We start from the raw sequence: 26,734 nt of genomic DNA, 5'->3' as shown, positions 1-26,734 counted from the left end.
AACAGTAACCAAGGGGGCGGGGCTTACGCGAAGGGTCAATTAAAGGTAACAAACCTACTGCTATGACTATAGTGATTATGGCAATGGGCCAATTTGCCAAAATGTTGAACTATCCCTTTAAATACTCACCAGTGTTTGAAGGTTGAGTCTGTCCTCTTCTGCTAACAGAGCGTTCACATAATCAACCATGCGGGAAAAAACACAAACACCCTAACACTTTCACCAAAACGCTCCTCTCGACTCTAAAAATTTCCCCTCAATTACAGCACTTGATTTTTAGAATGGCTTTTTTTTCACCCCAGCAAACAGGACTTTAGCCAGGAGTTCTCCAGTTTCCCTCAAGTGCCTAATTTCTGGCATCCAAGCCTTTGTGAGAGCAAGAGGAGGGTGGCGTGGGGTGGTGTGGGGTGGGGGGGGGCCGGCGGGTCCCACAATAAGCTTCCACACCTAGGGTCAAGGTTGAGGGGGGCCGGCCCTTCGGCAGAGGTCGGACGGGTCAGAGTTGTCCTGCGAGCGCTGAATGGGGCTGATTGGACAGGTTTGTTCAGACGGTAATCAAGCAGGATAAAGAAGGCTGCAGCTGGCCGCGGCTCCGCAGCAACGTTACTGCTACTGCTGCTGCTGATGGGAAGCTTTGTGCTGGTACAGGAGGAAGGACTGTAGAGTCTCTCTCTCTGTGTGTATGTTTATTCTTGTAGGATTGATGTTGAGTTTTATTATTGACACTCTGGGGGCTGCAGCAGCTTTGCAAAAGTGACGTCCCATTGGCCGTTTTTGTTTTTTCCTTTAAAGGAATAGTTCAACATTTTGGCAAATTGGCCCATTGCCATAATCGCTATAGTCATAGCAGTAGGTTCGTTACCTTTAATTGTCGGTGTAAGCTATTTTTAGAACGGAGGAGCGGAGCGGCAGGCTGCTCAGAGCTATGCTATGGAGGCTAAGGGAATTTCTTGGTTTTCCTCATCAAACTCATCAAATACACAACCCAACAACTCCAAAAGGCTGTCGTGGACAAGTTGTGACCTGCACAATCACCACGCTATGAGATAATAATGGAACGTTACGAGACGGAGCCGTTTTAGAGGTAAATTCATGCAAAACCGCTGATGCGTGTTGCGTTCAGGGACAGTTTTTCAGCAAGCAGACTCTGTATTTACCCTGTATTTACCTCGAAAAACGGCTCCGTTTCGTAACGTTCCATTATTATCTCATAGTGTGGTGATTGTGCAGGTCACAACTTGTCCATGAAAGCGTTTTGGAGTTTTGGGATTTTGTATTTGATGAGTTTGATGAGGGAAACCAAGAAATTCCTTTAGCCTCCATAGCGTAGCTCTGAGCAGCCTGCTGCTTCACTCCGCCGTTCTAAAAATAGCTTACACCGACAAATAAAGGTAACGAACCTACTGCTATGAGTATAGCGATTATGGCAATGGGCCAATTTGCCAAAATGTTGAACTATCCCTTTAAGGTGTTTAATAATCAATGTTTTTTCAGCAACAGTTCAAATGACAGCATAAAAAAAGGTGACAGTTTGAAAGATGAGGCTCCTGGTCCAGATGTTTCTTCCCTCAGGAGGTGGTGGAGAAAAGAGAGCAGATAGCAGGAGTTATGTGATGTGGGCTTGTTTTATAACACACGTGAAGCAAACATTTAAACGGATTATTGGATGAATTTATATATATATATTATATTTAACACTTTTTTCTTCCATGTTGAAATCATCTGTAGAGCTTTGTGATTTGGATTAATGGGTGAAGTTTTGGTTAAAGTTGGGTTTAAGGATTGGAAATGAAGCTGTTTACAAAGCTGAAGTGCTGAAGTGATGTGGGATGTGTCCTTGTACTTTTATTCCTGTATAAATAATGTTGAGTTTTATTATTGACACTCTGGAGGCTGCAGTTTTGCAAAAGTGACGCCCCACTGGCAGTTTTTGTTTTCTTCTTTAAAGTGTTTAATAATCAATATTTTTTCAGCAACGGTTCAAATGACAGCGTAAAAAAAACGAGGTGACAGTTTGAAAGATGGTGCTCCTGGTTGTGAAACTTTTGGAGAATTATCATATGAATCTGAAGCTAGCCAGCTACCGAAGTTTTATAGTGAGTTTGCACCAGCTGATGAACATAGTGGAGAGTTTAGCAGCTGGAGATCCAGATGTTTCGTCCCTCAGGAGGAGGTGGAGACCAAAAACTGAGCTAAAAAAAAGGAGATAGCAGGAGTTTATGTGATGTGGGCTTGGAAAATACTCGGGATATTGGATTATATTATATTTATAGTATATATTTAACTTTTTTCCCTCCATATCCATAAGTTGAAATCGTCTGTAGAGCTTTATGATTTGGATTAATGGATGAAGTTTTGGTTGTGTGTGTCTGTCTGTGTGTAGTTGTGACATAGCGTGTGTTTATGGGTGTGGTGTGTTTACAAAGAAAGTGTGTCCTGGAACAATCTGTCTTTTTTTTTTTTTTTTTTTTGCTTCCGAGCCAGAGTCCTTTTGTTCAGTCGTGTGCGAGTCCTTGCACATACACACAAATGTCTGTATCTGTGTGTGTGTGTCTGTGTGTGTGTGTGTGTGTGTGTGTGTGTGTGTGTGTGTGTGCAGGCTACCTCTCATCCAGACACTTGTGACTGTGGCTCCTCATTAGGCTCTGAAAAGGACTAACTGGTCATAATTGTCTGTTTTCGGGCCAACACTGACCACTTGCCAAAGGATTCCCAAAATAGAGAGATAACCCCCCCCCCTCCTCCCTGCACACACACCCTCACATAACTTCCTGTACTCTGCCACCCATCATCCATTCAACCCTTAACCCTTTATCAGACAAGTGACCACATTTGGTAACTAAGTTTAAGCTAAATATTAAGCATTGCTTTTTTAATATACATGTTTGTATGTATTATTGAATGTTCATTTAACTTTATTACCATATTTGTTTCTTATTTGTTTTGGAAAAAGTATTACCTTCGAAGAGTAAATCACTGACCTCGATTTGGTCCAGGGTTGAAAATCCAAGTATTTAAGTGAGCGCCCTATTAAAGGGATAGTTCAACATTTTGGCAAATTGGCCCATTGCTGTAATCCCTATAGTTTTAGGAGTAGGTTCGTTACCTTTAATTGTCGGTGCAAGCTATTTTGAGAACGGCGGAGCAGAGCTGTGAGCTGCTCAGAGCTACGCTACGGAGGCTCATGGGATTTCTTGGTTTCCCTCATCAAATACACAATCCAACAACTCCACAACGCTCTGGTGGACAAGTTGTGACCTGCACATTCACCACACTATGAGATAATAACAGAACGTTACCAGACAGAGTTGTTTTAGAGGTAAATTCATGCCAAACCACTGATGCGCGTTGCCTTCAGGGACAGTTTTTCAGCAAGCAGTCTCTGCATTTACCTCAAAACCGCCCCCTACCTGGACCAACCACCATCTGCTCTGAAATCTGCTCAGTGTCAGCCAATCAGAAGAGAGGCTCAGAGCCTTCTATCTTCTGATTGGCTGACACCAACCAGAGAGAAGCCTGAGACAGTTCGGGGTTCTTAAAAACCATAAATATATCTTCTTATGGATCAACACACTGTTTTTTTTTTTTCTTCTTCCATCCTGTGATGCAGCGTTGACACTTAACACACTGTAAGTGCGTGGAGAACAGGGTGACACTGATGTCAAGTAGCTGCCGTCTCCTTTGTGTTGCCGTAGAGCAGCGGCTCAGCCTGTTGCTGGTGTCAGGGACTCTGCAGGCCGAGGTCCTCTGACGAATGTGGGTGTTGATGTGGAACACCTGTCGGCCTTGAAGCGCCAGCCTCTCTCTTTGGCCACGCCCACTTCCACCTCCACCTCCACCAGCAGCCTTCATACTGTCTGCTACCTGTGGGCGGAGATGAAGCAAAGCCTCCAACTAAACAAAAAGGGTCCAGTTGCCTTAAAGTGGGCTCAAAGCAAGAGTGCGAGGTGTTTATGAATGTGTGTGTGTGTGCGTTCGGGTACAGTGCCTTTATGTAACCCCCTGTTTGCTCAGCCTGTTGCTCTGGAACACCTCTGTGTATTTACCATCAGTCCCAGAATGACTGGGCAAACAAACAGCCCGCCTATTGATGAGCGGCAGCGTGGAATATGCCCGCTGTATTCATGAGAGGGAGAAAGGGGACGGGGCAGAGGGAGAGAGAGCAAAGTAAATCTGTCAAAGAGTCTATTATACGGTGTCCAAACACAGAGCAGCTCCTCCACAATGGCCTTATTAATGGCACAATGTCAAGGAGCGGCAGGGCAATAATAGCGGATGATTTTGCTTTGTGAGGTTTATCTGCAGATCTGTGGGTTTTTTTTTTTTTTTGAAGCAGTGCAGCAGATGATTTGGACTCATATCAGTTGTGGATCTGCGGCAGGAGCTGATTGGGTGTACTACACGTGTGTGGTGTGTGTGTGAATGAGTGTGAGTGTGCAGAAAATGTGTAAGTTGTGGTTTGTGGTGAGGCCGGTGGCGTGCAGCCAGAGATGGGAGTGTGGCCGCTACGTGTGTCTTTGTTTGTTTTCCTACCAAAGCTTTGACTCACACATACACAAACACCCACACACACACACACACACACACACACACAGTCCTCAGTCTTTTAGGAGAAAGTGAGGGGGAGGAGTCGTGTTTTCATGCAGCAACAACAGCGCCTGTAGGAGAATGCGTCCAAATACTGTCGCCCTCTTTTTTTCATTGTAGTGCCCACTCAAGAGAGAGCAGCAGCACATGTTGCCAAAATCCACACTGAAAGGACACACATTAACATGTTGGTGCAACACACACACACACACACACACACACACACACACACACACACACACACACACACACACACACACACACACCCACACACACACACACAGTATGTTGTATAAGGTATATTAGCATTTCCAAAAAGAGACCTCCTCTATAAAACAGTTTGTTTGTCACCAGCTTCAGAATTGAACCATAAATGACCTGACTACTCAGGTTCAGTCTTGTCAAGATAAGACATGAACTAAAACCACTTTAGATTGTAAATAATGATAATTAAAATAAAGAAAAAACTGTAATTGTTAATGATCTATTATCCACATGACTAGAAATATAAACACAAACAACTAGATCCCACATCACAAAATAAAAGTTTTTATTATACAGTACCTCCACATCTGGGAGGCTGAGTCCAGCTGTTTATCCCCTGGTGTTGACTTTTAGTGTTTGCATCAGAATAGGTTCATATGTGGAGGGAGCATCTTACAGTCAAGATCTTACAGTGTGAGAAAACAAAACTGACTATGGCCCAGATTTCTTTATAATAATGATAAGAATAATACATTTTATTTGTAAAGTGCTGTTCATAACATAATCTCAAAGTGCTTTGTTCTTTTGCTTTCTGAGATTCTTGGAAAACTAATTGTGTAAATCTGCTTAATGAATATAAAATATATGTACATGTTAGAAGTGTAGTTGCCCATATATATATATATATATTTTTTTTTTTTTGGCTGACCCTAATACTCCTTCGTAAAGATGAGGCTGTGGTTAAAAGAAAGTTGAACTTCTAAAGGGGGTGAAGAGTAAAAAGGAAAAAGAAAATCTTCAGTCATTTAGTCAAACACTTAAAACCTAAGCCTGTGTTTACTCTGCTCTGACAGGTCACAGGAGTTATTACTGTCCTCTCTGAGTGGAAGATGTTCTGTTAAAGCCTCAGGTAGAGACACTACCTCAGGTAGAGAACTGGTTGATCACAGTTTACATCCCATAACCAAAACCATGTTTCTTCATTGATGAAAATCACTCTATACAAAGTTTTCCATGTGAAGTTGATATGCAGTGTAACTGTGGACTCATCCTTTAATCTTAATCCTTTAAGCCTGATGGCCTCTGTTGAATCTCTGTGACACATTTCTCACACATCAGCATCAAAACTTGTGGGAAATTAATTTAAATATATATATTATTTACTTCACTTGAAGCTGTAGCTATGACAACACAAACCACACATGCACATGACTGTTTATTTTTTCTCCTCGGGTGTTTTTCCTCAGATTAGATTTCCATCTTCACCTTTTGATGCAAAGCGATGAACAACATCTCTCGCAGTGCCACGCACGCTTTTATATATTACAGCTTGGTCTGTACAGGATCATCACATATTTAAGGGCTTTAACCCCAAAACATCCCATAATAAACCTACATTTCCCATGCACAGAGCTGCAGTCGGTTGCTCTTAATCACATATTTCAGAGCTGTATATGTGGGACACGTTGCTCTCTGACATTCTCCGGCTCCTAAAGGGGGTCAGCTCCTGTAGCGGCTGAATGTGACCTTTGTTACAGGAATTATGGGTAATTTGATACAGTGTTGATGATGAGCACAAACAAAAGTCTGGGATTAAGAGAAAAGAGAGAGACAAACACAATGGAGCCCTGTGTGTGTTTACACACTGGTTATCTATCTATCTATCTATCTATCTATCTATCTATCTATCTATCTATCTATCTATCTATCTATCTATCTATCTATCTATCTATCTATCTATCTATCTATCTATCTATCTATCTATCTATCTATCTATCTATCTATCTATCTATCTATCTATCTATCGTTCTATCTATCTATCTATCTATCTATCGTTCTATCTATCGTTCTATCTATCGTTCTATCTATCGTTCTATCTATCTATCGTTCTATCTATCTATCGTTCTATCTATCGTTCTATCTATCGTTCTATCTATCGTTCTATCTATCTATCATTCTATCTATCTATCGTTCTATCTATCTTTCTATCGTTCTATCTATCTATCGTTCTATCTATCTATCTATCATTCTATCGTTCTATCTATCTGTCATTCTATCGTTCTATCTATCTGTCATTCTATCTATCTATCTATCTATCTATCTATCTATCTATCTATCTATCTATCTATCTATCTATCTATCTATCTATCTATCTATCTATCTATCTATCTATCTATCTATCTATCTATCTATCATTCCATCGATCATTCCATCGCTCTTTCGTTCCATCTATCTATCGTTCTATCTATCGTTCTTTCGTTCTATCTATCTATCGTTCCTTCGTTCTATCTATCTATCTACCGTTCTATCTACCGTTCTATCTATCTATCATTCCATCGCTCTTTCGTTCTATCTATCTATCATTCCATCGTTCTTTCGTTCTATCTATCTATCTATCTATCTATCTATCTATCTATCTATCTATCTATCTATCTATCTATCTATCTATCTATCTATCTATCTATCTATCTATCTATCTATCGTTCTATCGTTCTATCGTTCTATCTATCGTTCCATCGATCGATCGATCTATCTATCTATCTATCTATCTATCTATCTATCTATCTATCTATCTATCTATCTATCTATCTATCTATCTATCTATCTATCGTTCTATCTATCGTTCTATCTATCGTTCTATCGTTCTATCTATCGTTCCATCGTTCTATCTATCTATCTATCTATCTATCTATCTATCTATCTATCTATCTATCTATCTATCTATCTATCTATTGTTCTATTTATCTATCTATTTATCGTTCTATCTATCTATCTATTGTTCTATCTATCTATCTATCTGTCTGTCTGTCTGTCTGTCTGTCTGTCTGTCTGTCTGTCTGTCTGTCTGTCTGTCTGTCTGTCTGTCTGTCTGTCTGTCTGTCTGTCTGTCTATCTATCTTTATATTTCTCAGTACCTGATGTGCTCTGATGATCGTGGGTTTGATTCCCGGCACAGATGAGCAGCAGTAGTTTGTCTCCAGTGTGTGTTACAGTAAATGAGTTGTGACCCTGGTCTTGTTTGCGGCCTGCGGCCCGCTGAGCGACCGGCACAGTGACCGCCGGAGAAAAGAGAGAGAGAGAGAGAGAACAAAAAGCAAGAAAAACAAACGGCGGTGAAAGAGTGAACCTCCCTGCTCATCATCATCATCATGGCCCCATTCTTCCTCTCTCAATTGCAACTGAATCGCCTCGGTCTCATTACAGATTATGGCCTGTGCAGAGTGACTCTCCCCTTTCTCTCGCCTTTCTCCACACAGTCCCTCTGCTGATTAACATTTTCTGCTAGGCTTCACACCAAAAGCACAACCTGTGCGCTTTAAAGGCAGCGTGGAAAAAAAGCCATCAAGCGCTGGAGTGGAATCAGATAAGGCTATCAGGCAGGAGGCTTTGCTGCCTCGGCTTTGTCCCGCTCCTCCACCCGCCCTCGCTTCCTCCCTCAATCTCTCACTCCACTGCACCTTTTGTCCGGACCATTCCCTGACGGAGCTCCCCTCAGCCAGGGACCCCCCGACCTGTGTGTGTGTGTGTGTGTGTGTGTGTGTGCAGCTAAGAACAAGCAGAGCTGCACTCCTCAGGGCCTGATGTTGACGTTGAACCCACTTCAATGCTGATTCACACAGATCCTCGTCCTCATGACTCCACATCACAACTGTAGGAGCTTGTTTTTGGGATTGTGAGATATTAGGCTACTTCCCCCAAAATAATGATTTCTACGGTGGCCCTGAGGGTTCAGTGCAATGAATTTAGTAACTCACAACATAACAGAGGTGTTTCTAAGGGACACAAAAAAATGATTTCTTGACTCCTTGGTTGGTGGTTTTAGAAAATAAGATGAGTTTGTTTGGTTTGTTTTAAACTAAATATCACATGATTCACATTGCAAATATCTACTGTTAGCTTTAGCCACTAGCCACTGTATTGTGTCCCTGGAAATAATGAAGTTTGTGTTTTCTTAAGTTGCAATATGTTAAGCCATCAGGGCCACCGTAGATTTCACCTCACTTCAGTTTTTTGTTTTTCCCAGTAGATCACCAAAAAACTTTATTCTAACCTTACATAAAATAAAAACACCACTAATAATTTAATCCTTAAGCCTGCAGATAAATTGTGCATCTCCTTTACCACCACACGTGGTTAAATCAGTCACTGTTCACTGTGTGAGTTTATATTATAAACTGCAAACAAACTAAAACTGTCAAAGACAAAAGACTGTATGAAAATCCCCTCATTGTTCCACAATATGGGATTTAATCACAGTATGAGTTTTATTTTTAACACAAATTATCATCCAGGTGATGAAGCATCTTGAGACATCAGTAGTAACACATCTGGTTGTCATGTAAAATCACAGATACATAGAAGATAGTATATACTGTAGTTCAATACTAAACACCAGCACTATGCAGTGAGGTCATGTTTAGTCCATTTATGGTTATTCAGAAAGTGCTGAACTGGTTTAGGCTGAACTTGGTGGACTCAGTGGTTCTGGGCCAGAGAGGAACCGGTTCAGATCATTTACTGTGAATTAGATATTTTTCCTCTTAAGTCTGGTGTGTGTTGTTTTGCATTGAGTTTTTTATGTGATTTTACTGGATTGAAACAGCCTCATCTCATGTGTTTGGGTCAGAGGAGTTAAAATAAACGACTTCTGAGACGATCATGAAGTTAAAATCTCACCTGGATGATTCTCATGAGTCACTACAGAGCAGAATAAACCACTGTGGGTTGTATTAATGAGAACAGTTTGGTGTGTGTGCTCCTCCAGATGGTCGGTGAACCTCAGCCTGCAGCCGACCTCCTTTAACAGACTGACTGCTGCACTGACTGGACTGATCCGGCCTCTGTGTGTGTGTTTGTGTGAACGTGTGGCGTCTTTTGAAGACGTCGTAAGGACTTTAAATCCTCGGCCTGCACGGTCTCATGTGTGACTCCAGATCCTCGTCAGTCCTGCATCACAGATATTTGCAAACAGATGCGCAACAGAGGCCCCGGCCTGCAAGGTTTTCTTTTTTTTTTTGATCAATCAAGCTTTAACAAGTCAAGTTGACTAGATACGAATGTAAGGTTTTGCATGTGAAAGGCCGAGGCTGCGGAAGGCCTGGTTTTGATTAGGCCTAAGCTGATAAATGGCAGATTCAAACAGCCCCCCTGCTACTGCAGAGAAACCCCAGAGGTCCAGGGGTTTAAGTCCAGACTGATATCAACTCTGTTGCTCCTCTTTCTTCTCCAAACCAATGAATAGATCCATTATTCAGTAGACTCATTCTCATCTCCTAAATTGAAGTGGCAGCAGCTTAAAAGCCCCCGTTTTCCAACCGCCCCCCCTCCCCTGCCTCTTTTTTTTTTTTTTTTTCCCAAATCTCTCTCCCTCCTAAATTTGCCTCCTGAAATATTCATGGGTGTGGTTGGTCTCCATTTGTGCCCCTGGTGTCATCATCACTTTATATTTAAGATTCTGCTGTGATTAAATTGAAGGCAGGGAAAAGAGGCCATGACTGCTTTTATCATAAATGTCAGTTAGAGGTCCTTTAAGGTTTTTCAAAATAAAATAGTCTTTAATTTCAACAGCATCTTGTGCAATGTTAATACTGATTATAGTAATTAAAAATGAAATTATTTTCACAATAAAATAATCAGACAGTTTGGTTCTTATTTAAAATATTTGATTAGTTGTTAAAATATAGTTTGAAATTGTAAAAAAGAGACCACAATGACATCTGTATGTATCTTATTTTGTTAAACAAAAGTGTCTACAACACAGAGAGGTTCGGTTTTACATCACATAAAACGATAAAAACAAGAAAATCTGTTATTTGAAAAGATGAAACAGGTCATTTTTGTAATTTTTCTATGATTAATTATAATGAAATTGATAATTAATCATTGAAGTTGTTGCTGTAGTTGTTCCTGAGTGATGTAGTTTAGCCTACATCACAGTCTCATCTGTAGCATCTGTTCATCTCACTTTCTGTATCCGGAGTATAAAAAACTCCTGCAGCCGAGTGTCATTCTGCCCTCCTCCCTCCCAGATCAAGGCCAACTGGACGCCCTGTGAACCCCTCGCCCTGTTTGCCCCCCCCCACTCTGACCCCACTGTGACCAGAGGAGAGAAATATTGCTCTAATCCGCTCTGCAAACACGGAGCAGCCTGATGTTGCTGCTCAGTCCAACGTGATATAAAAAGTCAAAAACAGAACAAGTCTGAGATTTTCTTTGTTTCTTTTCTGTTTTCTTCTCTTTCTAGTTGAGTTTCTGGCGAAGTACTGCATCTTCAGTCAGGAGAAGCTGGACGAGTACAAAAGAGCTTTTGAGGCAGTGAGTGAAAATGAATTTAGACTTTTTTTATAATCAGATATTCTGTTTTACTGGAATATGTTGCTCTCTCTGTAGAAATAAAGCATTTCTTCTACAATAATGTTGGTGATTACAACTAATGGTTATTGTTATTATTGATTACTTTGAAATTTATTTTCTCAAAATTCTACTGATTTATTAAATGTTTGGTCCAAAAATTGTAATTAAATACCAAAGCTGAGCCCAAGAAGACATATTTGATTCACCTGTGTATGGGGTTATTTAATTACCAATCAAAGATATCTTGAAAAAACTGTAAATATTACCACCGGAGAAGTTGGAACGAGTGAGTTTTTATCATTTTTGGTCATAATTATGATTAATAGCTCATTAAATCATTGTTATTATCTCTTATTAAGGGTTTTCCAGACCTCTCTAAGATATATCGAGAGGATCATACGACAATTTAAAGGCAGGATAAAAGAGAAAACCTGTTTCTCATGACAAAAAAAAATGAACACTTCATGGTTCTCATCTGGAAACATGAGGATTTTTGCCACAAACCATGATGATGATGATGATGCTGATGCTGGTGCTGATGCTCTGTCTCTGCAGGAGGACGGCGACGGTGACGGCTACATCTCCTGCCTCCAGGTTCTCCTTGCTCTTAAAGACATCATCCCTCCTGAGCTGCTGTCTGATGAGGAGGAGATCTACGTCTACAGGGTCAGTGTGTCCTGCTTCCACACACACACACACACACATGTTCCTACAGTCCCCGTGTTGATGATCAAACCTTTTTAGATCCTGGAGATGGTCGACTTCCGAGTGACAGATGGGCTCGTGGACCTGAGGCTCTTTGCTGTGATCGCCAGTCTGGCTCAGAAGATCGCCACCATGGAGTAAGTGACTGTCGGAGCGACACACACACACACACACACACACACACACGCTCCTCGCTCCCCAGTGGAGCTGGAAGAGGAGTCACTGACCTCCCATAAAAAAGAACAAGTGTGTGTATACGCAAGTTTGTTCCAGTGATTTTGTCGACGTGTGTGGGTCTCTCTTTGATCCCCTTCTTCTTGTGTCTTCAAACAGTTAACAGGACTTCAGAGAGGTCAGAGTTACAAGTTTAGATGTGATAACGGGATGAATGATGGAAAAATGTCAAATATCTGCTGGTTTCAGCTTCTAAAATGAGAGGATTTGAAGCTTTTCTTTGACAGAAACTGATTATTTTTGGACTTTTTGACGATGTTAAAGGGTTAGTTCAACATTTTGGCAAATTGGCCCATTGCCATAATCCCTATAGTCATAGCAGTAGGTTTGTTACCTTTAATTGTCGGTGCAAGCTGTTTTTAGAACGGCGGAGCAGAGCCGCGAGCTGCTCAGAGCTACACTACGGAGGCTAATGGGATTTCTTGGTTTCCCTCATCAGACTCATCAAATACACAATCCAACAACTCCGAAACGCTCTGGTGGACAAGTTGTGATCTGCACATTCACCACGCTATGAGATAATAACAGAACGTTACCAGACAGAGTTGTTTTAGAGGCAAATTCATGCAAAACCTCTGATGCACGTTTCCGTCAGGGGCAGTTTTTCATCAAGCAGTCTCTGAATTTGCCTCTAAAACAACTCTGTCTGGTAACGTTCTGTTATTATCTCATAGCGTGGGGAATGTGCAGGTCACAACTTGTCCACCAGAGCGTTGTGGAGTTGTTGGATTGTGTATTTGATGAGTTTGATGAGGGAAACCAAGAAATCCCATGAGCCTCCGTAGCATAGCTCTGAGCAGCTCACAGTTCTGCTCCGCCGTTCGAAAAATAGCTTGCACAATTAAAGGTAACGAACCTACTGCTATGACTATAGGGATTATGGCCAATTTGCCAAAATGTTGAACTATCCCTTTAAATTGAACCACTGGAATTTCCAATCTGCATTTTTTCACAGTTTTCCTCCACAAATCAAATCGATAGGGAAAATACCAGCGGGCTGCAGCCCTCAGCTGACCCCTGCGCCGACAGAAAAACCCCATCGCTCCGACTTGAACTCGGCCTCAGCGTCCCTGTGTCTCTACATTATGTCCCATATGCTGCAGATTCCCACACACAGCGCTTTTTTTTCTCCCCTCCTATCCTGCCCTGGGGTTTATAGCTTCCTGCAGACAGGAGTGTGTGGAGCCAAGCCTACTCCGGAGGTCCCCGAGGGTCAAGGCCTGCTCCCAAAAGCCCCTGGCCCCGGAGTGAGAGCTCCCTCTCAGCGAGGACAGGGCCGGGGTCACGGGTCCTCTGATTTACGGCCCGGGCCCTTTGTGCTGTGTGTTGGACTGGCACTGAAAGACCAGGGTGTCTGCTCTCTATGGGGAGCAATTATAGTAATGATAATGAATGTCCATATTAAAAAACCTCCTGTCACAAAACTCCTTTCTGCAATTTGAATAATAAGAGGAGAGAAGATCAGCGTCGGTAATGCTGCCTCCTCAACAAGGAGAAAACAATAGCATCCTTCTGTCATCTCATCCCAACTGAACTAAATTGATCCTCTTACCTGTCTCAGTTAATCCTGTTGTCTCTAATCCGGGCTTTAGAAATGAGCTGCAACAGTAGTTACACAATCGGCCTCTTCTGATCAGACAGGGCTTTGAAATCTGAGGAGGTGCTCCCCATGTTTCTACTGTAGACCCCCCCCCCACTTTTACCTTTGCGTTAATTGCAGCCTCCCATTCCCTCCTCCTCCTTCCTTTCACTCTCCTCGTTTTCTTTTCAACTTTTTAATGTCACGTCTCTCCCTCTCTCTTCTCTCTCCTGTCGCCTCCCTCTCTGTGCCTTGCTGCTGTTTTGGCCCCAGTGACTCAGCCCATCTGTCCCTGTGTCGCATTGTGCCCCCACCTCACACAGCGCCACATTCCCTCAGGGCGAGTCGAGTCGAGTCGAGTCACATGACCTGCCTGCCAAGAAGTTGCATTGCCATACAGGATTCCCAGAAGGCATCAGTGGAGCCGGTGTCACCGTCGCCGTCGCTCTCGCTGTTCTTAGTCGGTGTTTTTTTGTTTTTTGTTTTGTTTTTTGCGAGCATGCACGCGTGTATTAATAAAGGGTTCCCGTAAAAAACTTTCGCTGCAACAAGTGAGTCAGCGAGCGACCAGATAGAGCGCCAACTTTGGGGTAAACATGAGGCAGCAGAAGCCGGATTCATCACCGCCCGCCACCTAAACCGTCTGACAATGCCAGTCCCTCCTCCTCCTCCTCCTCCTCCTCCTCCTCCTCCTCTTTTTCCTCGCATCCCGCTCAAAAAAATCTCCCAAAACAACAACTCTCTCAATTCTGTCAAGTCAAACTAGGTCAGAGTGTGTTTGCACCCCCTGCCTCACTGTATACCAGCTTCCCCCAATGAGGAGACCGCCAAAATTTTGGTGCATTACGTAAGCGAGAAGTCTGCTGTGTTGGCCTCAGCGGGGTGCCAGAGGAGAGCCCACAAAAGAAAATGGGTTAGGCTGCTATTATCCCCCCCCCCACCCCGACCCCCCCACCTCCCCTCAGTCCATCACCAGTCCCCTAGCCCCCTCGTTTACGCTGGCCATTATCACGCCAGTGTCCTTAGCGCTGCAACCAGCATTTGGACTCTTTTACCGCAAACCAAGTGCAATTAATGATCATTAGCTGCCCTGTCTCGCTTCATCCCCATCAAGCCCCCTCCGGTTGGGCGGACGAGGGCCAATCACGGCGCCGGGGGCCACTCAGGCGTGCACTGCACTCGATGGCCCAGCGCTTGGCCATTCTTCGCGCTAACAGGCCTTTGAGCGCCGGGCGAGGAGGGGCTCATTAACACCGGGCGCTCGTTAGAGAAGGGACGGCCGTCGCTGTGCCACACGCTGGACAGGAGAAGGTCTGTCCCCGACCGACACAGTCCTCGTGTCTCCCTCTAATTATCCCAGCGGACCCAGATTTAGCCGCCGCTGCTGCTGCTCTGCCCCGACGTGGTCACATTGCACCAGAGTGTGTGCTCTGCTTGTGCTTATACTCCCCTCCCTAAACCTCCACACGAACCCCACTCACCCTGCTCACCCTACTCCTGCAGCCCCACCCCCTCCCCCCAAACTCCATCCACACACACACACAGACACGCCCACTGTCCCAAAACCAGAGCAGTTTTTATCCGTTGGTGTGGCGGGATGTCCCCGTGTACCCACGCATTGTTTGGCAGCCAGGCCGCTGTGAGCAACCACAATGGGCTCAGAACACTTTACCATCACGTCAACGCAAACACAACATTGCACGGAGACGAACCCGCCAAAAACCTCCACCTCCGCCAAAAAACCACCATCAGACCGTCCTCATGCTGCCCGACCAGAGTAAACACCAGCACGTTTTACACTGGTTGGAAACATGAATTATATTGATTATTGATCATATTCATGGATCAAATTACCAAATTATACCAAAACCTGCATCATAAACTGGTGGACAATGGGCTGAGCTGCATTATGGGAAGCGTAGGATCCAGTTTGATGGATTCAGGACTACAAGTCAAGATGGTTCAGACCAATTTTTCCCTGTTAAGAGTTTTCTTGGGAGTTTTCCTCAGTAGACGTGAGGGTCTAAGGGCTGAGGCTGTTAAAGCCCTTTGAGACCTGGGCTGTGTCTAATGATTGATGTTATTGATTATTTTGACATTTATTCTCCTCAATTTCAACTAATTTATTAATTGTTTCGTCCAAAAACTGTCAATAAATACCAAAGCTGAGCCCAAGAAGACATATTAGATGTATGGGGTTATTTAATTACCAATTAAAGACATCTAGAAAAAAACAGTGAATATAAACACTGGAGAAGCTGGAACCAGTGAGTTTTTGTCATTTTTGCTGAAATATTATGATTAATAGCCCATTAAATCATTGTTATTATCTATCATTAAGGATTTTCCAGACTCCCAAGAGGCCTAAGATATATTGAGAGGATCATGGGACAATTTAAAGGCAGGATAAAAGAGAAAACTTGTTTCTCATGACAAAAAATATTTGCATTTTCCAGAGCAGTTTTTCTCAGTCGATGTGAGGGTCTATGGGCCGAGGCTGTTCTTATGATGCTGTTAAAGCCCTTTGAGACAAACTGTAAAAATAGGCTATAGAAATAAACTTGCCTTGCCATTCTTGATTTAATGTCTGTTGAATCCTTCATAGTTCAGAGTCTGTGTTTGGACTTAAATGCTTGTTTGTTTGTTCTCTTACAGTGAGTTTATGCGGTCGCTCATCAACAGTATGGACTTTCGCTCTCTGGAAGTGAGGCTCTTCAAAGCGAAGGTATATCATCTGAATGTACAGCTTGTACAGTATATGAAACATGAAAACGTCCATGCAACGTCATATTAACTTTCACATTAGCCACATTCACGCCACCAACACCACCTCCGCCTCTCTTTCATGGCTCCGCGGGTATAATTATAATGAAATAAATACTGGTCGACACTTTGAAGAGCAATTCCAAAGCATGCTTTTGTAAAGCTAGCTTCTTTTTTTTTTCTTCTCTCCTCTCCCTTACGAGCGGCACTCAGCCCTCATGCATAGAAATGAGGAAAGCAAGCCAGAGAGAGAAAAGAGAGGGGTGCTTTTCCCTTTTCATAGATTAGCACGGCCTTAATCTCATTAAAGTGCCCAGCAGTGAACATGCCGTCCACTCCGCCCAGCCCTGTAATCAGCCTGAGACACACGGCTCATCTCAGATGGACCGGGACCAGCAGCCTACCAGCTGGCCCGCTCACAACCGGGCCCGGCCCTCATTCACACAAGGAAGTGGCGAGGTAGTGAAAGGCAGCAGGGACATGAAAGCCTGTGGCCGTGGGTGTGGAAACTGAGCCCCTGGCCAGGTAGGGGAGGCTGTGTAATTACAGAGCTGTTAGGGATAGGGTTGTTAACTGGAGATGTTGGTGAGGGGAGGGGGGAAGTGGGCTAATTGCCAGAGGGATTATTCCCCCCCAACCCCAACAATTATTACCGAGGCTGCATCAACTGTGCAAACAGGTGCACTCAAACAAGACTAGAAACAGGCTGTGGTAATATGAGGCAGCACCTAAAGAGCAAACACACACAGACTCCAAACTCAAGTGGAAGACAGATTAGGACAGATTCTTCTAACTTTATTCAGGAGTATGTATATGTGTTTTAAAACAACCAACAAATAACATTTTCTCAAAACAGACATGGTCATGAATCTAGACAGGTGAGGAGGAGGGGTCATGTTATGATTCCTAGACCAAGAACTAATGCCATGAATAAAGCGGTTACAGTTATGTATAGAGCCATTTCTGAGTGGAATAAGTTGCCATATATCATAACTCAAACAACAAGTAAAGAAAGAAAGTTTGTTTTTTTAAACGGCTAAAAGGATTATTCTTGGTTAAAGGCCTGAAAAATATAGTGATAAAAGTGTATTCATGTATGTATTCATGTAAAATATTATTGTAATTTGGATATATATGCATGTTTTTAATATGGATCCCAGGAAGAGTAGCTGTTGCATTAGTAACAGCTAATGGGGATCCAAACAAACAAATACACTGTAAAACTCACACACATTCACAACTATACAGAGCCACTTCTACATGTTTGTGTTTAAAGGAGACATATTATGCCCCTTTTTCCACAAATTAAAATAGTTCCCAGTTGTCTTAAAGACATGTTTGTGACATGCTTTGGTCAAAATACCCCAAGGATCAAACATCACAACACTTTTCATCTGCTCGAAACAGCCCTGTTCAGAACGGCTGGTTTCAGTGCCTGTCCCTTTAAATGCAAATGAACCACTGCTTGCCCCGCCCCCTTCTACCGGTACCAGGTAGGGGTGGCATTATGCAAATTCAAATCCTAGTTACATCACTGGAAGAGAAGACAAACACCCAAAAAATTAAGAGCCTTCAAAAAGTGATATTTCCATAACATGTCCCCTTTAACTTTATTTACGTCTTAATTATGTTTCTGACCCGAGTAGCAACTGTTCCTGTTCCTCCTGGAGGAGCAGCGAGGTGGAGGAGGAGATGCAGGAGCGCAGCAGGGATTCATCAGCTCCGAGCAGCTGCTGCTGGAGCTGAAGGCCGGGGGGATCCGTTTGGAGCAGGAGGCGGCCGTCCGGCTGGAGCTGCAGCACGTTCCCCCTCTGGACCTGCTGGACTTCCTGGCCTACCTGCCCCTCTTCATGCTCATTCACAAGTCGGTCATCTCCAACCCGTTCAATGACTCCGGCACCTCCGTCAGCGCTCAGTCTGCACCTTGAGTCTGCAACACAACAGGTTGGATTGAGAGGAGTGAACTGGGAACTGTGGTCATGACTCACACAAATGCCAGATCGATAATGATCAGTCGTATGCTAACAACATGTTTAAATCCTGGCTGGGAAACAACGGTCGTGTCAACCTCCAACAGTTTCTCCCACTAACAGACACTTGAACATGTCAGAACAGAAACCAGTGATTATCTATATGAAGCAGTCAGTGCAAACATGTCGCTCAGACTCAGGCTTCAGTGTTCTTCAAAACACGAGATGCAAATCAACCTGAGATCCTCCACAAAATGACTTCACTTTACTCACTAACAGCAAAACATGTAAATGCACAGTGTTAGCAAATTGACCGAAAAGCTAATATTAGCATCAATGGCTGTTTAGATGTTCAGTATCAGATGTCATTCCTTTACACAACAACAGTTGTCTCCTCTTGTCTGTTTCTTGCTCTATTTAGCTGAAGTTAGCATGCTAACCAACTACTATATTCTCATTTTCCGATACCGAGTCACTGCAGCATTCACTCTGCCCTGGATAAGTGACATGGCTCAGAGGATGTATAATATTAAACCTCCTGTATTGTAAACTCAACAATGGCTTTTGCTCATAGCAACACTGGAACAACTATTAATGCTAACATTAGCAAAGTAGCAAAAGCTCATTTTTAAAGTAATAAAAAGTGTTGTGGTTTTAGTTTAGTGGGTTTTGGTGGGTTTATTTTGGTCTTGTAAAAACAAGTAGCCTACAATAGACAAATATAAAAGTATAGATACAAAACAAAACACAACAAAGCAATACAATGCACTTTGACTGAAAAGGTGTAGGCTGAAACATCATCTTATTTTGCCTACCCTTCTTAATGAACATTTTCCATTCACTCATTTAAAAATTTTGACAGAACAAAAAACCTGCATGTTCTACAGCAGTTTATGAGCACACACTGGTATTTATAATTCTGTTTTATATTTATTTGGCTAATAGTATTATTTTTAACAGTTTGATTTCTAATTCTTATTCCATTGAAAACCTAATGATTCCCTGGAGGTGTTAATGAGGATTTATACACTTTCTACCACATTGTCAGCCAATAAACTCTCCTGCCGTACAAATGTGTGGAGATAAAACTACAAGTAAACTCTAGGACTACAAACAGAGGACTTGTGTTGTGTTTATACAGTATGCATCACACACTTCACAGAGCAGTAAAGTGCTGTCTATGGTGCTGAAATGTTGTGCAGCTGTTCATGCTCTCGTCGTCTTTCACTGTAAAAAGTTTTGCACTGCAACAAGTGGAGCTGCTGAGGAGAAGTTTTTTTTTGACATCCTTAGAAAATTGCTGTGACACTTCTACAAGTTTGTGGTTCATGTAAATCTTTACTGATGCTTTGTTGTTCTGGAGTTAAAGACAACAGTATCTGAGCAGGTACCAATCCAACATAATCAAACCTTATCAAAGCTGATGAATGATATTCAATAAGATATTCAACTAATATAACTGGAGCCATTGTTTGGCCCTGGGCCCTTGCCAATTAGACATGGCCCTGCTCTCCTGCGGTTCATACACACACCCGACACACTCGCTGCAGCGCAGGAAAACATAATGGACTCTGACAGGCAGCAGCAGAGCCGGCCGGGCTGTTAGATCAGGGCGCTGAGTGTCGTCACGTAGAGAAAAGTTTAACTACAGGCTGATGTAGAGATTGTGTCGCTGATAAAAAACACTTTGAAGCTGCTCCTTGGGGAAAACCCCTCTGCTGTAATTAACACTCACTGAACACATACAGCCCAACGGGAGCGTATAGTTTTATTATTGTTTTGAAACGACTGAAGCTTTTCTGAGGGAAATAATGAGAAAACAAACATGTTTACAGTTATTTACTGCCCACATTTGTCTTGAATCCATGTTTGCAGGTGAAAATAAACTGACAAAGAGCCATGGAGGACGTGTTTACATACTGTACAGTACAATGCATGCTCATGTGAGGTGTTGTTACATGGTCTTACCTGTGTTTATATTAACACTGTCTCTCCTGTAATTCACTGTTTAAATTCAGTCAATCTCAGAGTATTCATGATTTATTTTGTTCCCTTATTTCTAAATGAATGAGATATATTAAACATGTTGATATGAATATCAGTGTCCTGTTAAAAGTCAAGGTACCAACTTTGTTTTAAATGTTCAGGTATTTTCACATCAAGTTAATCTTATCGTAATTCAATATAGGCTTTTATTAACACATTTATGATCAATTCTGTCTTTACTTTACTAGTGTCGGTCAGTCAAGCTGAGAAAGGCAACAGGTTTCAGTCCAGTCATATTTATATTCATATTCATAATTTAAGAAAAAGCTTCTCTTTTTTTAATTCCCACTCAGTTTGAATAATAATTTGATGAAGCTTTAAAGAACCAGTCTTGTCTTAAACTCAAACTAAACATAATTATTTTTGCAGCTGATTCACGTAACAACTATAGTGACAGTGAAAGTCTCAATAATGACATGATCCACACGTGTTTTCACTACATTCCTGTGAATCACTATGGAGTTTCAACACTGTTGTCGGACCGTCTGCACCCCCCTCTCTCAGGGCCCCCTGGTGGTCCGTGAACCCTCCACATGAGGCGCGCGCGCACATCTCATATACAATGAACTTTAAACACTGCGCAAAGTTTTGCAGCTTCTGGATCAAAGTTTTTTTAATTTTTTTAAATTCATATTCATCGCAGAATCAGATAAAATTGTGTCAACTTTTTAATTTCACTTTATGCATCACTGCTGTAAAAAGGGTGGAAAGTCTCTGAACCGGAGCCACACACAGAGGATTTCTCTCTCTCTCTCTCTCTCTCTCTCTCTCTCTCTCTCTCTCTCTCTCTCTCTCTGTCCCAGGTGGTGATTGTTGTGTTGAGCGGCATGCTGCTGTCAGGAGGCACACGCCATCAGCCAGTTCAGCTCCGTGTCTCCACTCGACCACCACACACAAACCCCATTCACTCATTAAACCAGACACGCGTCCGGTTGCAGCCTCCGCCGTACCTGTCAAACTTCGTTTTTCAGACACAAAAGCTCCACCTCAAACTCTAAAAGCTGGCAGCCAAAGTCCAATCACGCCTCTGACAGCCCCTCCATCTGCTCATTTAAAGGTCAGCCCCCCGATAAATAAATCTTCTCGACCACTTTTTTTTTTATATCAAAGTTAAAAACATTTAACTTTGACACTTTCGCCAACTTTTGGTGCATGCACATTTTAAAGAAAGTTTGCATTTTTACACAGAAGAGTAAAGAAATTACCCAGAGCTCGACGACGAAACATTTTCACTGAGAAAATTGCATTACTGAAAGATTTATTGTGTTTATCTGATCTTAAATTCTTCCCCAAACTTCTTCATTCTTGTGCGTTACAGCTGCAAGTGCGCGCACAGGGTTAGATACGCACTTGTTACCAGATGTGCCTATTGCGCTTTGCAGACAGTAGTGATCTCTCTCCTTTGGTCTCCATAGAGCAAAAAAAGAGAGGGAGAGGGAGAGAGAGGAGGGGGGGTGGGTTGGACATTGGGGGATTTATTGCAGGACTGATGCTGAAAGCTTTGTGGAGGCACCGAGTGTTGAATGTGGAGAGAGACGGGAGAGATTTTCGTGCGTAAAATGTGCGTAATTGTGCGTAAAAGTGGGGTTTCTTTCTCCCCCTCTGTCCATAGTGTGCAGTATGTGTCTTACACTCTCACTCCATCCTCCCCTCTCACTTTCCTTCATGAAGACAGTGAAAGAGTCCACCCATTATTTAGATATACACCCAAAGACAAGACAAGGCAGAAAGAAATTCAGTAGCAAATCATTTTATTCTTGGACTAGAGTGTAGAAAATATGGTTATAAGACTTCTTTTTTTCCCCAACATCTGTTTATGTGAAGACAATATAGAGCTGGCAGTATAAAGAGACAATGCATGGCCATTGCGCTCTGTTTGGACAATAGCTGCATAAGTTTGATCATTGTGAACTTCATGACATAATGCAATAACATGGTTTTGCTATTAAATAAGACACATTGGTGCTAAAATAAAAACGTCGGAGTGTCAAACTCCATCTGGAAACCTCATGAACAGAAGAGCCAGAGAATAATAGACTACACGTCTACATACATAGGCAGGAGGTATAGAAGCAACTTCGCAAATATATAGACAAAATATATACAAAAGGATGTGTACAAAACATCTATAAATCTCTTACATACAAAAATATCTTAATATATTTCCAAAAAAAAAGCGTTTGATATAGAATTTTATAGAATAAATCCGCGACTTGGAAGCATTTTCTGAATTAAAGGTCTGAGAGGTTTTACCAAAGGGTTGGTGGTCTGTGATTGGATTTAGCATAGTTGAAGAGCGACGTATTAAATAATGTTTTTTTTTTTTAATGTGCTGCTAAAGAGCATGAATTCACTTTAGGGTTTATTTGTTTGTTTGTTTATCATGGGCAAATATGCACAGAAGCTTGGATTCCCACGCTGTCAGGAGCAGGAGACCCGTCTTCCTTTAATCCTTTGGCGCTGATCTCTGGCCTGATTCTCCCCCCAAGTTTTCAGGACTTTTAGGCCGTGTCTGTCTGTGTATCTGTCTGTCTTTGAGTCAGTCAGTGGTTCAGTCTCGGAGGACTGGGGCGTTAAGGGCGCAGGACCAAAACGCGCGTTCAGTGCATCTTGTTCTTGAGGGACACCCAGTCTCCTCCGGGACCGGGACCATCCCAAGCGCACGACAGCAGGAAAGTGAGTTGATCCATATTTCTGTTTGGGAGAGAAGGAGAGAAGGTTAAGTGGCTGTTCAGGGTGTTAGACAGATGTGTTCATGTGTCTCTCTGCAGCTGTGTCTCATATAAACAAGGGCTTCATCATCATCATCATCATCTCACCTCATACAGATGCTCAGAACCAGTTGGCGAAGTCCAGCAGCTCCTGCTCCTCCGGACTCAGCGGGTCGTAGGAGCCCTCGTCCGACGAGTATGAGGACACCGGGGAACCGGCCATGGAGTTCATGTCGGTGGCGTATCCCTGCGACATGGTGGGCGACAGGACCCCGGACTGAAACGCCGCGCTCACCGCGTCGTGCTCGTCCAGCAGCTGCTGCAGCGCGCGGATGTACTCCACGGCGGAGCGCAGCGTCTCCACTTTGCTCATCTTCTTGTTGGCGGCGCCGTTGGGCACGTGCTCCCGCAGGGTGGCGAAGCCGTTGTTGACCAGTTTGACCCGGTTCCGCTCCCTCTCGTTCCTCCGCGCCACCGCGTGCGGCTGCTGCTGCGGGAGCGTGTAGCCGAAGCCGGCGAAGTTGAGTCTCCTCTTGCAGCGCAGCAGCTCCGGGGACGAGGAGCGCGGCCGCTTGGACTTCCCGCTGCTCTGGCTGCTGCCGCACGGGCTCAGCTGGAGGCTCTGCGCCGCGGCAGAGAAGAAGCAGGCGGGCGGCATGAGCTGCTGCTGGCTGACGTTAATCTCCATCTTGGCTGTGATGTCCATCCCCGGTGAAGAAGGAGAAGAAAAAAGAAAAAAAAATAGACACCAACTTATAAAGAAATCACCAAGTCTCGAGGCGGTGCGTCCCGCTCGTGCCGTTCACGTGGGCTGCTGCCTCGCGCGCTCCTCAAAGCTGCTCTGAGTCCTCGAGGAAAGACGCCACTGCTTTTCAATCCGTCTGGATGGGGGACTGGCCACGCCCTCCGGTCGCGTGGAGCCACCTTGGGCTCCTGCGCCGGTGCCGGTGCGTTGCGCGCGCCGGACGCGTGCCACTTGAAGCACTAAACAAACAGTGAGCGGTGAGGTTTTTTTTTTTTCTTTTTTTCTTTTTTCTTTCTTTCTGTGCATCACTGGTGTCACAAGGTGAGTTCACCACAACACGGAGGGAAGTTTCCAACCGCAGAGGCTCGTGCAGGAACAGAGAGTCAAGAAGCTCAGAAATCAGATCAGATCCAAACTCACAGAATAAAACACATCAATGAAATTAACTTTTACTTGTTTATTTATGATCTTCATCATCAGTTCCTGGATCTTTTAGCGAATAAATTCAATCTATATCAAATATCAACATTGTTCTGATATCAAATTCACTTTCTGACAACTTTTTCTCAGACTTTAGATGAGTGAAGCAACTCCAACTCTCTGTGGTGGAAACGTGATGGTTTCAATCTGAGTGGTAAAGAAGAAAAGAGTTTATGGGAGCAGGTGTGTTTGTAATAAATAAATAAAAAGGGTTAGAATAAGAATAAAAACACAGTTAAATGAAAATTGAAATGGCGCTAATTCATAATTAGAAATAAATCATATGCTCTTGTCCTCAGCTCTGGACCGTGGTGCTGAAAGACAGCTCACCTCCCTCCCTCCTCTCCTCCTCTGCATGTAAATCAACCGCTGCAGCTCAGTCTAAAGTTTTATTGTTGCGGTTACAGACGCGTCTGAATGCCGCTCATTTGAGGCTCCATTGTGCATCAGAGGCCGAATTTTCCACTTTGATTAGAGCAGATCATCGGCCGCGCACAGGCGGAACGGACCGGCGCAAATCTGCGGAGGGGCCCAGAAAGACGCGCAGCTCGGAGGAGCAAGAGGAGGAGGAGGAGGAGAGGCTTTGTGTGTGATTGGACACACCCGATATAGTTACAGTAGCGTGGACGCGCTGTGCTCCGTCGATTATTGTCGCTCTGAGAAGTGGAGAATATATGTGCGCATTGAGTGAAAACAGAAACTAAGAGTGGTTTCACTTTGTGCACAAGTTTCCATTTTTTTTTCGCACTTTCCCTGCAAGTTTCTCTGATAAAAAAAAACTGAGATAAGGGTTGGTTTGTATGAGTGTGTGCACGTTTTTGTGTGTCCTCCCTTAATTCTCTGCGCCTCTTCTTTATTCCTATATGAAGAGGACGACTGTAATAAATTGTGCAATTTTTCTGCGTTGGCAGTGCCATTCACAATCAGGTTTGCACCCCGGCCCCGCCCCCTTCTTCCCCCTGCACCACCACCTATACTTTCTTTTCTTTGCCTCCTCCTCTCCCTCCTCCTCCTCCTCCTCCCCCTCCCCTTATTTTTTTGGCCCAGCAAGAGAGTTTAGAAAAGAAGCGTGGGTTCTATTCAGCCTCCCCCTGCACCCCTTCGCCATCGCCAGGCTTTCTGAAACCTATCCATGGCCTGTCAGTGCGCTTCCAGAGTCCAATTAGCGCTTTGTGAGGACTCTCTCTCTCTCTCTCTCCATTGCTGCTGTTCTTCCAGAGGCCGCTGCACTTTACTTTACTTGAGGGGCTTTCCAATCCAGTCATAGCTGAGTGTAATAATTAATATGACATGTGCGCGCTCCGGTTCCAATTTAACCACTTTTCTGCATCTTTGTGTTCAAGTCTCAAGTCTATGTCTCTGTGTTGGGAGATAATAATGATAATAAAACAAAAAAACTCATAAGCAACCATGATAATCTGTGTGTGAGGGATTAAATTTCAATTTGTTTGTCATTAAAAACAGTTTTTCTCACAGTTGCACTGTGCTGGTTGGTTGTGCAGGTGCAACAGTGAACTCACGAGGTATCAGACTTTTAATAAAGCAGCTTTGTTAACAGACAAAATACATATTTATAGTATCATTATACTTTTAAATGATAATGTGAGACTGTGTAATCTGTATTATTTTTCTATATAAATACACATTTCGGCATAGATTGAAGGGAGACACTCAGAAACTACAGGGAAAAGTTATAATAAAAGGTAGAATTATTCTTTTTTTTCACCCATTCCACATATAAATGACCATGAGTATGTGTCTACAGCCTCCAAATAACTCAGCTGTTAATGCAATCTAAGAATAAACTGAATCAAAGTCAGAGGAAATAAAGGGAGGCCAGTTACACAACTTAATGTTATTTTTTAGAATAAGTATTTCTGTGAAGGACTTCTGGCTCCTCTGAGGTATTTCTGTCAACACCTCCCTACTGATTGTGTGGAGTTCACTTAGGAGAAGTTGTAATAGAGCGGCGCCCTCCAGAGGACAGAGGTGGTACTTACTGATGAGAGAAAACTAGAGATGTAGCAATAAGACATAAGGATGTTTGTTAGGTTGACTCACCAAGAGAATACTATCACTAGCCTACTTTTTTCTTCTTCGTTTTGCTCCTTTTTTTGTAAGGAAACACTAATGGAAAAGTCTGAAGCAAACTTTTTATCCAATGGCTGTTTCAGTCAGACTTTAATGAATATGGGATCTGATTCTTCTGTAGGTATTGAGCTGATGGGATGTATGGAAACACACAGTGGTGTTCAAAAGAAAGAAGCCCTGCAACAGATGGTCTGACTCCCAACATCACGGAGTCAGGTTGTAGGTCACAGTAGGAAAGTGAAATCCACAGAGCAGTGAAGCTCTT

At 43.2% G+C, this 26,734-nt stretch overlaps 2 protein-coding genes across 2 annotated transcripts in view; one reads left to right on the top strand and one right to left on the bottom strand.

Annotated features, from left to right (window-relative positions):
- LOC146962417 (uncharacterized) overlaps window positions 1-20,367 on the top strand; it is a 64,926-nt gene extending 44,559 nt beyond the window's left edge. The window contains exons 11-15 of the mRNA XM_085769148.1: window positions 11,036-11,106; window positions 11,701-11,811; window positions 11,890-11,987; window positions 16,319-16,388; window positions 18,073-20,367. Of these exons, the coding sequence (XP_085625274.1) occupies window positions 11,036-11,106; window positions 11,701-11,811; window positions 11,890-11,987; window positions 16,319-16,388; window positions 18,073-18,354 (632 nt within the window). The 3' untranslated portion in view covers window positions 18,355-20,367. The remainder of the gene's footprint in view (window positions 1-11,035; window positions 11,107-11,700; window positions 11,812-11,889; window positions 11,988-16,318; window positions 16,389-18,072) is intronic.
- Window positions 20,368-22,176: 1,809 nt separating this feature from the next.
- On the bottom strand, window positions 22,177-24,143 carry ascl1a (achaete-scute family bHLH transcription factor 1a). Its single transcript, XM_085769484.1, has 2 exons — window positions 23,262-24,143; window positions 22,177-23,136 (listed from the first exon to the last, which is right to left on the bottom strand). The coding sequence occupies exon 1, from the start codon at window positions 23,857-23,859 to the stop codon at window positions 23,275-23,277; it is 585 nt and encodes a 194-aa protein (XP_085625610.1). The 5' UTR covers window positions 23,860-24,143; the 3' UTR covers window positions 22,177-23,136; window positions 23,262-23,274.
- Between the last annotated feature and the right edge of the window lie 2,591 nt (window positions 24,144-26,734).

The sequence above is a fragment of the Trachurus japonicus genome, chromosome 23 (assembly GCF_045865225.1).
Source record: "Trachurus japonicus isolate A0001 chromosome 23, Traja_1.0".
Taxonomy (NCBI): domain Eukaryota; kingdom Metazoa; phylum Chordata; class Actinopteri; order Carangiformes; family Carangidae; genus Trachurus; species Trachurus japonicus.
The sequence above is the reverse complement of the archived record's forward strand: the minus strand, read 5'-3'. Positions and strand labels throughout refer to the sequence as shown.

Bases quoted from the DNA above. Each gene is read 5' to 3' on its own strand.
- ascl1a (XM_085769484.1), bottom strand. From the start codon at position 23,859: ATGGACATCACAGCCAAGATGGAGATTAACGTCAGCCAGCAGCAGCTC.